This window comes from Ranitomeya imitator, chromosome 1, assembly GCF_032444005.1.
Source record: "Ranitomeya imitator isolate aRanImi1 chromosome 1, aRanImi1.pri, whole genome shotgun sequence".
Classification (NCBI taxonomy): Eukaryota; Metazoa; Chordata; class Amphibia; order Anura; family Dendrobatidae; genus Ranitomeya; species Ranitomeya imitator.
The window spans coordinates 854,940,729-854,956,797 of NC_091282.1; the positions used below are offsets into that span (position 1 = coordinate 854,940,729).

Here is a 16,069-nt window from a genome sequence, read left to right on the forward strand (position 1 = left end):
TCATGGATTTGATTCGAATCCAGCGCCGAAATATCCTACGAAGGCGCATCAGAGAAAGCCTCGCCTGACGCAGGGGAGGAGGACCGGGGGGAAGCCGACCGCAGAGAATGACCGTGGGGCGAAATGGAATGGGAAAAGGACTCAGACCAGCGTTCCTGTCTGGACCTTTTGCGACCTATAACAGAAGGCTCAGGCGGAGTCTCCTGCGACCCGTTGGCTACTGCGGGCGTCTGCAGGGGCAACCTATCAACCACAGACACAAGGGTTTTAGACACCCGTGTTAGATCCGCTATGGATTGTGATAGAGAGGACACCCAGGCTGGAGTGGAGTTTTCGCTCTGTAGCGGAACAGCGGGAGGGTCCTGGGAGGGGGGGCTACACGTCTGACAGAGAGAAGAAATACCAGAAGGTTAGGGGACAGAAGGGCAGAGGAATGTCAGTCTGCAGAGTTACTCACGACAGGCGGAGCGATCTTCGGACGGAAAGGCTGCATAGCTGCCCAGAGGAGGATATTGATAGAAGATGCACATCAGCGATGATCCTTAACGCAGAAATGCAAACAGACAGCAGACTTCTGGGACACTGCTGTTTGGCCCCTTCAGTCCGGGACCAGCTGCAGCCGCAAGGAGTGGGGCAAGGCGTTCCTGGCGCCGAAAAACAAACTTGGGAGCACAGGAGAAAGTGGGTGAGGCTAACCGCCGTGTCAGTACCGCCTGCTGTGTCCCCCAATGCGCCGAAATGAACCAGTCGAGCGGGAGAAAAGCCCGCCCGATGGAGAGAAGGAAGTGGGCGGAGTCGCGGCCGGAAGTAGGCCCCGGGAGAAGCCGGGGCCTAAATTAGAAGTCGGCGACCGCCGAGAGGGCCGCGGCGACGGTGGACGTGCAGCCAGGAAGCGGCGCGGCCGCCCGCAGACAGAAAGGAGCGCGGCCACAGAAAAAAAAGGCAGCGCAGGCTGCCTGCAGGCCCGCCGCAACGGCCCCACAGAAAAGCGCGGTCGCCGGTGGAAAACGGCGCGGCTGTGTGCGCGCCAGAGAGGGAGGAGCGGCCGCTGCAAAAAGACAGTGCGGGTGCCAGTAGGGCCGCCGCGCCACCCAGAGCAAGGAGCGGCCGCAGCAAAAAGGGGCTGTGCGGTTGCCTAGACAGTGCAGCGCAGCCGCCGTCAGAGGTGAGCGGCCACTCAGGTAAAGGAGCGGCTGCCGAGAAGGTGCGGGGAAAGCAGTGCGGCCGCCATGCGAAGGGGCGGCCGCCGTAAAATACAGCGCGGCGGCCAGAAGGGCCTCCGCGCCACTCGGGAAAAGGAGCGGCCGCAGCAAAAAGGGTAGTGCGGTCGCCCAGACAGTGGGCCCCCAAAGGGCCGCCGCGCGAAGGAGAAATGACTTCTCCCATGCCACACCGAGAAGGACCCAGAGGAAGGGGAGCGGGAATACTCACCTAAACATCCCACGCCGTCTGTTACTAACCTCAAACTGGTGAAGGTATCAGACGTCCAGGGAGCTGATGGACGTCCTCGTCTCCTCCAACCGACAGGCTCTGGAAGGTGAGTGGGTGGGGGACGGAGCCAGGACCGGACTTCTGAGCACGCTTGTGTGCCAGGATCTTGGTCCTGCTGTGGGATCTATGAGGATACGGGGTGGCAGTACACGCCGTACTCATAGTCCGATTGTGGGACTACAGGTGTGACTGCTCACCCTGTATCCCTTCCGAAAAACCTGAAAGAAAACAACGCACATTGAGGTAGATAAGGGTCTAATGAAAGACCCGTGTCCACCTCCTACTGACACTAAGCTAAACTGAAGATCCTACTTCCTGTCGGTGGGGTGTATACTGCAGAGGAGGAGCTAACTTTTTTATTTGCATAGTGTCAGCCTCCTAGTGGCAGCAGCATACACCCATGGTTCCTGTGTCCCCCAATGAAAGGCGATGGAGAAAACGAAAATACCTCCGGTTAGGAAGGGGTCAAAAAGGGGGTTGTGCACTACTGGACATCCCCTTAATAATGTTCCCATAGTGATAAGACAATGAAGGTGGGTGGGTGGGGGATACATCTTGCACAGTAGTCAAATGACCACTGCAGCCAATAGCAGCCAATTACACAGACGCTCAGCAATAGAACGTGGCTGCAAGTATGTCATTTCCAAGCATTCCCACTACAGAAAAAATGGGTGAAATCACAGATGCCATCGGAATAAATGTTTGTTACCTGGTTGAACTAGACACTACTGACAAAGAAAAGTCCTACGTTGGATATTTCTTAACTAAGAATTCCCCAATAAAAAAAGGACCCAACAGGTGAAACTCTACCGCGGTTTCTCACCTTCTTAAGTGTAGCCACCAGATCTGTGTTCTTCTGTAGTATGCAGGAAGTCACCTGAAGACTTCCCAGCTTTTCAAGAGCTTCTAAACATTTTTGTATATCCTATGCAGGAGGAAAACAAAGTAATGCCAGCACAATAATTTATAAAGGATGAGTAACAAAATGTAGAAACATACACTGTATGTAGACTATTAATCGATTAATGGGAGATTCCGTGGAACTCACCGGACTGTCCACCTTAAGGGCAAATTTGATCTCGCTGTGCAGCTTCTGGAGTTCCTCTTCAACACTAGGCTCTATAGAGGGTATAAGATCATTGTGTAAATATAGTAAACACATACATTAAACCAGATGAAGCTGATGTACTTACTCTATAACTCGCATCAGAATAGCTGTATAAAAAAACTGAGCGTTTGAGGGGCAGAGCTAAAGAGCGAGAGCCAATGGAGTCCAAGTGAATTGAGTTTCTATACCCCCAGACAGGCTGCCCGTGTCAGCTTATACCGAGCAGTGTGAGAAATCCGCAGTAGAGGAACACTGGAGACAGGCTGACTATCAGCTTTTACAATGCAGTGCGAGATATCCGCAGTAGAGGGACACTGAAGACGGGCTGCTTGTGTCAGCTTATATCACACAGTGAGAGATATCCGCAGGAGACAGGCTGCCCGTGTCAGCTTATACCACGCAGTGCGAGATATCCGCAGCACTAGGGATACTGAAGACAGGCTGCCCGTGTCAGCTTATACTGCGCAGTGTGAGATATCCGCAGTAGAGGGACACTGAAGACGGGCTGCTTGTGTCAGCTTATATCACACAGTGAGAGATATCCGCAGGAGACAGGCTGCCCGTGTCAGCTTATACCACGCAGTGCGAGATATCCGCAGCACTAGGGATACTGAAGACAGGCTGCCCGTGTCAGCTTATACTGCGCAGTGTGAGATATCCGCAGTAGAGGGACACTGAAGACAGGCTGACTGTCAGCTTATACAACGCAGTGCGAGATATCCGCAGCACTGGGGACACTGGAGACAGGCTGCCCGTGTCAGCTCATACTGCGCAGTGTGAGATATCCGCAGCACTGGGGACACTGGAGACAGGCTGCCCGTGTCAGCTCATACTGCGCAGTGTGAGATATCCGCAGCACTGGGGACACTGGAGACAGGCTGCCCATGTCAGCTTATACTGCGCAGTGTGAGATATCCGCAGTAGAGGGACACTGAAGACAGGCTGCCCGTGTCAGCTTATACTGCGCAGTGCCAGGTATCCGCAGCACTGGGGACACTGGAGACAGGCTGCCTGTGTCAGCTTATACTGCGCAGTGTGAGATATCCGCAGTAGAGGGACACTGAAGACAGGCTGACTTGTCAGCTTATACTGTGCAGTGAGATATCCGCAGCAGTAGGGACACCTAGCAGCTGTTAATCAGACCAATTTAGCTGAGACTGTGTTTAGACTTACACAGCCATTCTACCTCGGATTTTCAAAGCAAGTACACCTGCTTCATCACGTCCAATTATATGTAGTTTGTATTATGAAATGTGGTAAACCTGACACCATCAAGCTCACCTTTCTTTTCAACTTTCCTATCACTTATAACCTCAGCTTTCTTTGCAGCTTTTTCCTTCTTTGCTGGCCTATAGATTTATTAAAGATGAAATATATATATATATATAAAAAAAAAATTACAAAATTGCTTTTTATAACACAATCCACGTTTTTCTCCAGATGTTCCGCTAACCTTCCCACTGGTCTGTCTCCACGTTTTTCTATCTTATTTGGCTTCCTCCCAGGAGCCGATGTTTTTGGCTTCTTAACCGGCTTGACCTTAGAAGAGAAAAGACGTACCGTTACATATGACAAGCCCTAAAATAATATACATTTAGACAAACACACAAAAGCCATATGGAATACTTGTTCACCATGAAATTCAGACCCATCACTTAAATTTTAACCTTTTTGTCACTGTCAGAATCAGACATCCTCCGTCGCCTCACTTTCTTGGCATTTCCAGAAGAAAGGTTGGTTTTTTTCACTGGCTTTTCTTTTTCAGAATCAACATGAGAATGCGTCCTCTTGACAGGTTTAGAAAGCTGTTCGTCGTCACTACTGCTGCTTTGCTGGTCATGATCTGCTTTCTCCCTGTCATTCTTTTCCATCTTTTTTCTAGCCTCCTCTTCTTTTTCCTCCTCCCTTAACCGACGCAGTTGTTCTTCCTGTTCCTTCCGCCGACGTTCTTCCAGAGCCTTTTGCCTTTCCTCATCCCTCTTTTTCCAATCACTGATCCGATCTGGTGAGCTGTCACTAACCGAAGACAAACAGACAATGGTGCACAATTAATACTTCCGGGAAGGAAATGTTTTTTGGGTCATGTGTGTGTGGGAGGGGGTAACAAGTTCGTAACATTTGCAAGCTTGCAGCATAGCCGATGAGAACTTTTCTCCTGTTACCACCCAAGCAGTCTGTGTCTTATCTAAGCAATTATGATGTATGAACTTTTGATTGTACTAGTTGGAAGGCAAAGATGATTATCATTTTAACAATTGTAAAATGGATATCTGGAGAGCAATTGTATTCTTGATCCCTATATGACGTATAGCTTCATCATAAGCACTTGCCATTTTTGCTCCATGACAGATATATTACATACATAGCTGAACTCCAGAATGTGGCCTGCAAACAATCCTCACCACTCAGAGGGGCACTACTGCACTGTCATGGTAGGCAGGGGGCCAAACAACGGCCTCCTATGGGTTGCAACTTAGTCTTTACTTCTGGCAGATTCTGATAGGTGGATTAATAGAATTCCCTTAACAGGCATAATACACATGTATCACCATGTATTATACTATCAATCAAACATACTGACATCCAAGTCAGCACCCTAACGGTATGTGCACACAATGTCGTTTACCAGTACAGCCACCAAGCTTTCCCAGTTGAAGCAGTGAGTGGTCATTTTCCTGAAGCAGCTTCACCACTGTTTTTCAGTCTATACTTTAAGTCAGGGAGAATATGAATATACAGTGCCTACAAGTAGTATTCAACTCCCTGCAGATTTAGCAGGTTTAATAAGATGCAAATAAGTTAGAGCCTTCAAACAAGAGCAGGAGTAATTAACAGATGCATAAATCTTACAAACCAAAAAATTTTGTTGCTCAGTTAAATTTTTATAAATTTTAAACATAAAAGTGTGGATCAATTATTATTCAACCCCTAGGTTTAATATTTTGTGGAATAACCTTTGTTTGCAATTACAGCTAATAATCGTCTTTTATAAGACCTGATCAGGCCGGCACAGGTCTCTGGAGTTATCTTGGCCCACTCCTCCATGCAGATCTTCTCCAAGTTATCTAGGTTCTTTGGGTGTCTCATGTGGACTTTAATCTTGAGCTCCTTCCACAAGTTTTCAATTGGGTTAAGGTCAGGAGACTGACTAGGCCACTGCAACACCTTGATTTTTTGCCTCTTGAACCAGGCCTTGGTTTTCTTGGCTGTGTGCTTTGGGTCGTTGTCTTGTTGGAAGATGAAATGACGACCCATCTTAAGATCCTTGATGGAGGAGCGGAGGTTCTTGGCTAAAATCTCCAGGTAGGCCGTGCTATCCATCTTCCCATGGATGCGGACCAGATGGCCAGGCCCCTTGGCTGAGAAACAGCCCCACAGCATGATGCTGCCACCACCATGCTTGACTGTAGGGATGGTATTCTTGGGGTAGTATGCAGTGCCATCCAGTCTCCAAACGTCACGTGTGTGGTTGGCACCAAAGATCTCGATCTTGGTCTCAGACCAGAGAACCTTGAACCAGTCAGTCTCAGAGTCCTCCAAGTGATCATGAGCAAACTGTAGACGAGCCTTGACATGACGCTTTGAAAGTAAAGGTACCTTACGGGCTCGTCTGGAACGGAGACCATTGCGGTGGAGTACGTTACTTATGGTATTGACTGAAACCAATGTCCCCACTGCCATGAGATCTTCCCGGAGCTCCTTCCTTGTTGTCCTTGGGTTAGCCTTGACTCTTCGGACAAGCCTGGCCTCGGCACGGGAGGAAACTTTCAAAGGCTGTCCAGGCCGTGGAAGGCTAACAGTAGTTCCATAAGCCTTCCACTTCCGGATGATGCTCCCAACAGTGGAGACAGGTAGGCCCAACTCCTTGGAAAGGGTTTTGTACCCCTTGCCAGACTTGAGACCCTCCACGATCTTGTCTCTGATGGCCTTGGAATGCTCCTTTGTCTTTCCCATGTTGACCATATATGAGTGCTGTTCATAAGTTTGGGGAGGGTCTTAAATAGTCAGAAAAGGCTGGAAAAAGAGATAATTAATCCAAACATGTGAAGCTCATTGTTCTTTGTGCTTGAACTACTTCTTAATACTTTAGGGGAACCAAACAGAATTCTGGTGGGTTGAGGGGTTGAATAATAAATGACCCTCTGAAAAGACTTTTCACAATTTAAAAAAAACAAACAAACAAAGAAATAACATTCTTTTTTGCTGCAGTGCATTTCACACTTCCAGGCTGATCTACAGTCCAAATGTCACAATGCCAAGTTAATTCCAAATGTGTAAACCTGCTAAATCTGCAGGGGGTTGAATACTACTTGTAGGCACTGTATATATTTCCTGTTGTAGGTCCATTAGGATTACCATAATTATTAATATTTTCCAAATGTATTTTTATTATTTACTGCAAAGTCAAAACCTTACATACACTAAGATTATTATGTCTTTAAACAATTCTGGACTGCCCATATGATGATGTCATGTGTTTGGAAGCTTCTGGCAACATCTGAGTTAATTAGAGACACACCTGTAGATGTTTTTTAATGCACACCTGAAACACACTGCTGCTTTGTGTAGCATCATGGGAAAATCTAAAGAAATCAGTCAAGATATCAGGACGACAATTGTGGACTTGCACCAGTGTGGCTCATCCTTGAGTACAATTTCAAGATACCTGAAGATACCTCGTTCATCTGTACAAACCATTATATGCAAGTACAAACAAGATGGGAACATCCAGCCATCATACCGCTCAGAAAGGAGACGGGTTCTGTGTCCCAGAGATAAATGTGCTTTGGTCCTACATATGCATATCAAACCAAGGACAAAAGCGAAAGACCTTGTAAAGATCATATAATATTTGGAAGACACCGCACTCTCTAATTATTGCTTACGAAAAATAGTGCAAATTTATTAAACATAACTCAACATTAGTAACACATGGGAGCAATATACAAATATGGGATAAGCGACCACAATATTAAAGGGAACCTGTCACCTGAATTTGGCAGGACTAGTTTTGGGTCATATGGGCGGAGTTTTCAGGTGTTTGATTCACCCTTTCCTTACCCGCTGGCTGCATGTTGGGCGCAATATTGGATTGAAGTTCATTCTCTGTCCTCCATAGTACACGCCTGTGCAAGGTAATCTTGCTTTGCGCAGGCGTGTACTACGGAGGACAGAGAATGAACTTCAATCCAATATTTCGGCAAGCATGCAGCCAGCGGGTAAGGAAAGGGTGAATCAAACACCTGAAAACTCCGCCCATATGACCCAAAACTGGTCCCGCCAAATTCAGGTGACAGGTTCCCTTTAACACTGACGTTTCGACTCTCCTGAGCCTTAGTCACATCATCGGTTGGTATAGCAGTGTTACGCAAGCATAGTGAATCCTTCGCTTAGAAATATAGGTGGTTCTAGCCGGTGCTAAGGCGGTATATAGCCAATCGTGGTTTGCTGCCCTGTGTGTGAGACCTGAAGTGTACAACTTGTATAGCGGCGCTCCCGCGCCCTGCTGATGTCAGCTATACAAGTTTGAGGCGCCCTCTGAAGATGATAAAATAGATTTAGTAGCTAGGCGCGATACTGGAGGATCTAATGGAGGAGACTGTGACCAATCTTTTCTTAGATCAGGAGCAAAGGGATATTTTGACTCCATGGGCTTTTGCCCTCTGAAGCGTTTATCTGGACGGATCCTATGAGATTCAACGATTTCCTTAAATTCGGGATGATTGGCGAACACTCTGTGAGCCCACTTAGTCCTCTTAAAGGACACAGCATGATCCTCATCTAGCTTCAGGGCCTTCTTTACTGACTCAATGAGAGTCGAGAGTTTCCTGATCGTGTTGAAATTCCTGATCTAGGGACGTGTCAGAATCGTCCTCCGAGCCGAGCCAGGTTCTCTACTAGCCCCAAGGGAGGGGGAGCGAGAAATGGAACTCTCAGAACTCGATTCCCGGTGATGGACTGGGGACAAGGCATGAGTCCTTTTCCTGGAAAAGTGAGAGCTCCTTGGTAAGGTACGACCCCTAGTGTACAAGGGGTTCTGATCATCGGAAGAGTTATCCGTAAAAGTGCCCTGGTTAGAGGAAGGGTCTCGGAACGAGTCTAACACTTTGGCCAGGGATGACAGACCGGGTAAGGGAGGTAGCCCACTCAGAGGAACTAGGCTCACTGGGTTCAGTATCAGTAACAGGTGGTTCCTGAGCAGTCACCGGTTCACAAGCTGAGCATAACGCAGAATTGTGACCCCGGGGTAGAGATACCTTACAAGAGGTACAAGCAGCAAAAAACACTGTGGGTTTTCCCAGACTTTTTGTTAGGCTTTGATTGAGACAGTGTAGCATTGAGGAGAGTGCTTACTAGCAGGGGAAGGGTTAAGCTAGGTTTCTGCAGCTTACCCAGGTCCTGTGTCTTTAGTCCCTGGGGGAGGTCCGCAATGTGTCCACTGAAATCACTAATCCCTGAAGCGGTGATTCAAAAATGCTGGAGCAGCGCTGCAGCATCAGCCCTGTGGGTGTCCAAAGATGGCCGCCGAGATTAGGAAAAGAAGGCGCTTCTCGCAGAACAAGAAGCGCCAGAGAGAGTGGGCGGTGGTAAACGCCGGTGGGCGGAGCCAACGTTCCGGCCTGGACGAGAGAAAAGCCAGGGGCTAAATTTTAAGCTTGCGGTTGTGGCCTGCAGCGCCGTGGCCCTACGCACCCGGGCTTTAAAGTATATGCGGACCTCCCTTATCCTAGGGACCAGAACCCCCCCAGTGCCTCGGCCCCGCAGGTGTACTCATGGTAGATGCGGTGGGCCGGTGCTCAATCCACCATCGCCATAGTCAGGGAGGGGGTGGAGAGCTTCTGCCGCCTTCCATCATCCGCTATAACAGGGGTGATGCAGTGAGGGGCTGCACGGACACCATAAACATCATGTCCGGCTATGCACCTGGCTCCAGGAGTGGTAGATGGAGGGCTACTCCATGTGGTCGCCTGCTATAGAGGGGGGAGATCGGAACGCGGAGGAACAGTCGCCCGTAAGGTGAGCTCAGGGCTGGCACCCAACGGTGCAGGAAAGGGTACGGGGAGGGACGCTCCGCGTTCTCACCTGTTGATGGTTCGGGGGAGATCGGAACCTAGAAAGGATCCGTCGCCCCCATTCGCTCCGTTAAGGGAAAAAAAAACAAAAAAAACGGTGGGGTCTGAAAGCAGACCCAAGTGCCTCTAAGCAAGAACTGGTCACTTGGAGCCAGCAGGAGGGTGTATACTGCAGGGGAGGAGCTATCCTTACTGTATTACTTAGCATCCTCCTAGTGGCAGCAGCATAACACCCATGGTCCTGTGTCCCCCAATGAGGCGTAGGAGAAATGGGTCTTCCAAATGAACAATGACCCTAAGCATACTGCAAAAATGGTAACAAAGTGGCTTAAAGATAACAAAGTCAGTGTTTTGGAGTGGCCATCACAAAGCCCAGGTCTCAATCCTATTGAAAATTTATGGGCAAAGCTGAAAAGGCAGGTGCGAGCAAGATGACCTACAAACCTGGATCAGTTACACCAGTTTTGTCAGCAGGAATAGGCCCAAATTCCGACCAATTATTGTGAGAAGCTTGTGGAAGGAGATCCCAAACATTTGGCACAAGTCATTCAGTTTAATGGTACCAAATACTAATGAAATGTATGTAAACTTTTGACTTTGCAGTAAGTAATAAAAATGCCTTAACACATTCGCTCTCTCTCTCATTATTCTGGCATTTGGCAAATAATTATGGTAATAGTAATTGACCTAAAACTGGAAAGGTTTATTCTGATTTCAGGTCATATATTGAGAAAAACATGCATGTCAGTTTTTATATAGTGTATGTAAACTTCTGGTTTCAATTGTAATATATCAGCTATTTCAAGCATACTCCAAAAATCCTGTGAAATTATGCAAGGATTATATTCAGGGTAGGTCTTATTTTCTAGGAAACATGGTAGTTGTTGGGAAGAAATTGCACATGGCTTTTGCAGCAAAAGTATTGCCTAGTGTGCTTATTTTTAAGTCCACATCCCAGTTCATTATTTGGTCAGTTTGTTATATATATATATCAGTATTTGTAAGACAAAATCAGCAGATTTGATAAGACCTACAGATCCCATTTGTTTGGTGAAGGCCTCAGAAGAAAGTGTTTGATTTTACATTTGTTTCAATAGAACAATATGAATATATTTAAGATCTGTTGATAATATGTTCAAGTGACCCAAAATTCTATTTTATGTTCTGGACTAAACAACGGGATCAAGGGAATTTTGGCATCAGACAACTTTTTTTGTTGTTGTTATTTTTCATCTTGTTATTTTGGAGCAGATAACTTTTTATTCTCACATCAATAAAGAGGTTCCTGTTTTTTCTGTAGGACAAATAGTTTTTATAGCCACCATTTTTGGGGTACATATACAGTGGGTACGGAAAGTATTCAGACTCCTTTAAATTTTTCACTCTTTCATTGCAGCCATTTGGTACATTCAAAAAAGTTCATTTTTTCCTCGTTATCGTACATTCTGCACCCCATCTTGACTAAAAAAAAAACAAATGTAGAAATTTTTGCAAATTCAATAAAAAAAAAAAAAAAGAAATATCACATGGTCATAAGTATTCAGACCCTTTGCTCAGACACTCATATTTAAGTCACATGCTGTCCATTTCCTTGTGATCCTCCTTGAGATGGTTCTACTCCTTCATTGGAGTCCAGCTGTGTTTAATTAAACTGATAAGACTTGATTTGGAAAGGCACACACCTGTCTATGTAAGGGTACCGTCACACTATACGATTTACCTACGATCACGACCAGCGATACGACCTGGCCGTGATCGTTGGTAAGTAGTGTTGAGCATTCCGATACCGCAAGTATCGGGTATCGGCCGATACTTGCGGTATCGGAATTCATACATAGAGATGTGTAAAATAAAGAATTAAAATAAAAAATATTGATATATTTACCTCTCCGGCGGCCCCTGGACTCAGCGCGGGTAACCGGCAGGCTTCGTTGTTCAAAATCAGCGCTTTTAGGACCTGAGAATCACGTCCCGGCTTCTGATTGGTCGCGGGCCGCCCATGTGACCGCCACGCGACCAATCACAAGCCGCGACGTCACCGCAAGCTATTAACGCGCTCATTTTTAAAAATGAGCGCGTTAATGGCTTTCAAAGACGTAGCGGCTTGTGATTGGTCGCGGCCATGTTTACCCTGGTTACCAGCGTAAAAAAAACCCAAACAGTACATACTTACATTCCGGTGTCTGTCCCTTGCCGTCTGCTTCCCGCACTCACTGACTGCCGGCCGTAAAGTGAAAGCACAGCACAGCGGTGACGTCACCGCTGTGCTCTGCTTTCACTTTACGGCCGGCAGTCAGTGAGTGCGGGAAGCAGACGGCAAGGGACCTGACGGACACCGGAATGTAAGTATGTACTGTGTTTTTTTTTACATTTACGCTGGTAACCAGGGTAAACATCGGGTTACTAAGCGCGGTCCTGCGCTTAGTAACCCGATGTTTACCCTGGTTACAAGCGAAAGCATCGCTAGATCGGTGTCACACACACACCGATCTAGCGATGACAGCGGGTGATCCAGCGACGAAAGAAAGTTCCAAACGATCTGCTACGATGTACGATTCTCAGCAGGATCGCTGATCGCTGCTGCGTGTCAGACACAGCTATATGGTATGGATATCGCTGGAACGTCATGAATCGTACCGTCGTAGCGACAAAAGTGCCACTGTGTGACGGTACCCTAAGACCTCACAGCTCACAGTGCATGTCAGATCAAAGGAGAATCATGAGGTCAAAGGAACTGGCCAAGGAGCTCAGAGACAGAATTGTGGCAAAGCACAGATCTGGCCAAGGTTACAAAAGAATTTCTGCAGTACTCAAGGTTCCTAAGATCACAGTGGCCTCCATAATCATTAAATGGAAGAAGTTTGGGACCACCAGAAGTCTTCCTAGACCTGGCCGTCCAGCCAAACTGAGTAATCGTGGGAGAAGAGCCTTGGTGAGAGACGTAAAGAAGAACCCCAAGATCACTGTGGCTGAGCTCCAGAGATGCAGTAGGGAGATGGGAGAAAGTTCCACAAAGTCAACTATCACTGCAGCCCTCCACCAGTCGGGCCTTTATGGCAGGACAGAAGCCTCTCCACAGTGCAAGAGAAATGAAAGCCTGCATAGAGTTTGCTAAAAAAAACAAACAAACAAAAAAAACAGATGAAGGATTCCCAGACTATGAGAAATAAGATTCTCTGGGCTGATGAGACGAAGATAGACCTTTTTGGTGATAATTCTAAGCGGTAAGTGTGGAGAAAACCAGGCACTGCTCATCACCTGCTCAATACAAACCCAACAGAGAAACATGGTGGTGGCAGCATCATGCTATGGGGGCGTTTTTCAGCTGCAGGGAGAGGATGACTGGTTATCATTGAAGGAAACATGAATGCAGCCAAGTACAGACATATCCTGGATGAAATCCTCTTCCAGAGTGCTCTGGACCTCAGACTTGGCTGAAGGTTCACCTTCCAACAAGACAATGACCCTAAGCACACAGCTAAAATAACAAAGGAGTGGCTTCAGAACAACTCTGTGACCATTCTTGACTGGCCCAGCCACAGCCCTGACCTAAACCCAATTGAGCATCTCTGGAGAGACCTGAAAATGGCTGTCCACCAATGTTCACCTTCCAACCTGGCGGACCTGGAGAGGATCTTAAAGGAAGAATGGCAGAGAATCCCCAAATCCAGGTGTGAAAAACTTGTTGCATCATTCCCGAGACTCATGGCTGTACTAGCTCAAAAGGATGCTTCTACTCAATACTGAGCAAAGGACCTGAATACTTATGATCATATTATATTTCAGTTTTTCTTTTTTTAATAAATTTGCAAAAATTTCTACTTTTTTTTCAGTCAAGATGGGCTACATTAATGAGAAAAAATAAACTTTTTTGAATTTACCAAATGACTGCAATGAAACAAAAAGTGAAAAATTTTAAGGTGACTAAATACTTTCCATACCAACTTTTTACTTACATTGTAAAGTATGTATATTCCATATTGCGACACTACAGAAGTGACAAACCATAAGTGTTTTAGGTGTTTAAAAAACAAAATAAGAAAACACAAAGAAACACACATCCTTGCCTGCTCCTTACTGGATTACACAGAGTGTTAGCACAGTGCCAGTGCCCATCATCGCTTATAAGTTACCCAAGGTGTTTAAACTATTAGGTGAGGGAGGTTGATATTTTTTTGTTATAATTTATTTTCTTACCTATCACTACTAGAACTTTCAGGAGACGCAGGTTTAGGCTTTATTTTTTGTGGCTTAGTACCTTTTCCTGCTGTAAAACAATACAAAAAAGATAATTACGTTACAATTGCACATGAATCTGGCAGCTAGCTTTGCTTCTCAGTTGGGTTTACTAACATGCCCTGGGGGCCCGCACGGCCTTCTTAACAGGTTTCTCTGAAGCAGATGTTGAGGATGAGGAAGAGGAGGAGGATGATGAGCGTTTCCTAACATCACTTTCAGAGTCAGACTTTGCATCAGAATCTGTTTTTATCTGGAAAGTAAAAAAAAAAAATATTTGTAGACTCTGTAGACAAACTAATACCAAGGCTGCGTCACAGTGAAAAATTGGTACTTCTGACCTTGGATTCTCTTTTAGGGACTGTTGTCTTTTGCTTGGCACGGGGTTGATTTTTTTCTGGGGTGAAATCCTGGGAAAATAAAAATATTTATTATTATTACAAAATAATGAATGTGTGAGGGTGTACAGTTAGGGTGCTCAATTCACCATAGATGTATGATACAGGAGACTCCCACATCTAAAGGTACCGTTACACTAAACGATTTACCAACGATCACGACCAGCGATACGACCTGGCCGTGATCGTTAGTAAGTCGTTGTGTGGTTGCTGGGGAGCTGTCACACAGACAGCTCTCTCCAGCGACCAACGATCAGGGGAAAGACTTCGGCATCGTTGAAACTGTCTTCAACGATGCCGAAGTCCCCGGGTAACCAGGGTAAACATCGGGTTACTAAGCGCAGGGCCGCGCTTAGTAACCCGATATTTACCCTGGTTACCATTGTAAAAGTAAAAAAAAAAAAAAAAAAACGTCACCGTTGTGCTCTGCTTTACGGCCGGCGCTGACAGTCAGTGCAGGGAAGCTGACGGCGGGGGACGTGACAGACATCAGAATGTAAGTATGTAGTGTTTTTTTTTTTTAAACTTTTACAATGGTAACCAGGGTAAATATCGGGTTACTAAGCGCGGCCCTGCACTTAGTAACCCGATGTTTACCCTGGTTACAAGTGAACACATCGCTGGATCGGCGTCACACACGCCGATCCAGCGATGACAGCGGGTGATCAGCGACCAAAAAAAGGTCCTGATCATTCCCCACGACCAACGATCTCCCAGCAGGGGCCTGATCGTTGGTTGCTGTCACACATAAGGAGATAGTTAGCGAGATCGTTGTTACGTCACAAAAAAAGCGTGACGTTGCAACGATATCGTTAACGATATCGTTATGTGTGAAGGTACCTTTAGGTCAAGAACTGCAGTAGGTTCCAGCTGGTGGGATGTGCCATATCCAGGTAGAGAATGATTAGGAGGTGGCTGAGGCTCTACCCACAAGGGTTATGAAATCAAGCACAAATACCTTCCTCCTCCCTCTTACAGACATATGTTCCCTACACAATGCGGACGACGCTGCCGCTCTATATAACACCAGAATAGTTGCAGCTTTGGAATTTCTTGCCCCTTTCACACATACCAAAGCTCGCAAAATCAACAGACAGCCCTGCTGAGCGGAGATGGAAGAGATCCCACTCCAACGAGCAATTCATCGCATTCAAACAGTCCCTCACTTCTTTTAAAACCACACTCGCCACAGCAAAACAAACCTACTTCTCATCTCTCATATCCTACCTGTCCTACTTCTCACATATCCTCCCTGTCTCACAACCCTAAACAGTTATTCAAAACCTTCAACTCTCTCCTCTGTCCCCCAGCACCTCCTCCCTCCCCACTCATCTCAGCTGAAGACTTTGCCTCATTTTTCAAGCAAAAGATTGAGAACATCAGAGACAGTTTTAGTGGACAACCCCCAGAGCCCTTCCTCCCAACTACCAGCCCTCCACATCCACATCCAAAACCAACTTCTCCACCATTACAGAAGGTTGACTCTCCACTCTACTCTCAAGATCGCATCTCACCACCTGTGCACTTGACCCGATCCTTTCCCACTACATCCCAACTCTAACCCATCTCTTCAACCTATCACTAACTGGTGTTTTCCCCTCAAGCTTTAAAACATGCCTCAATCACACCCATCCTCAAAAAGCCCTCTCTTGACCCATCCTCTGTATCGAGCTATCGCCCTATATCACTTCTCCTCTATGCCTCAGAACTACTGGAACAACACATCCATCTTGAACAGCCCTCCCATCTATCTTCCTGCTCCC

General features: G+C 46.6%; 1 protein-coding gene across 2 annotated transcripts in view; it reads right to left on the reverse strand.

The window, feature by feature from the left end:
• Window positions 1-16,069, reverse strand: part of HDGFL2 (HDGF like 2) — a 97,376-nt gene that overhangs the window by 33,141 nt on the left and 48,166 nt on the right. For both annotated transcript variants that reach the window (XM_069741758.1, XM_069741748.1), the window contains exons 6-13: window positions 14,250-14,318; window positions 14,026-14,161; window positions 13,870-13,939; window positions 4,267-4,615; window positions 4,053-4,138; window positions 3,881-3,948; window positions 2,540-2,610; window positions 2,315-2,416 (exon numbers count right to left, since the gene is read on the reverse strand). In XM_069741758.1, coding sequence (XP_069597859.1) covers window positions 2,315-2,416; window positions 2,540-2,610; window positions 3,881-3,948; window positions 4,053-4,138; window positions 4,267-4,615; window positions 13,870-13,939; window positions 14,026-14,161; window positions 14,250-14,318 — 951 coding nt within the window. The remainder of the gene's footprint in view (window positions 1-2,314; window positions 2,417-2,539; window positions 2,611-3,880; window positions 3,949-4,052; window positions 4,139-4,266; window positions 4,616-13,869; window positions 13,940-14,025; window positions 14,162-14,249; window positions 14,319-16,069) is intronic.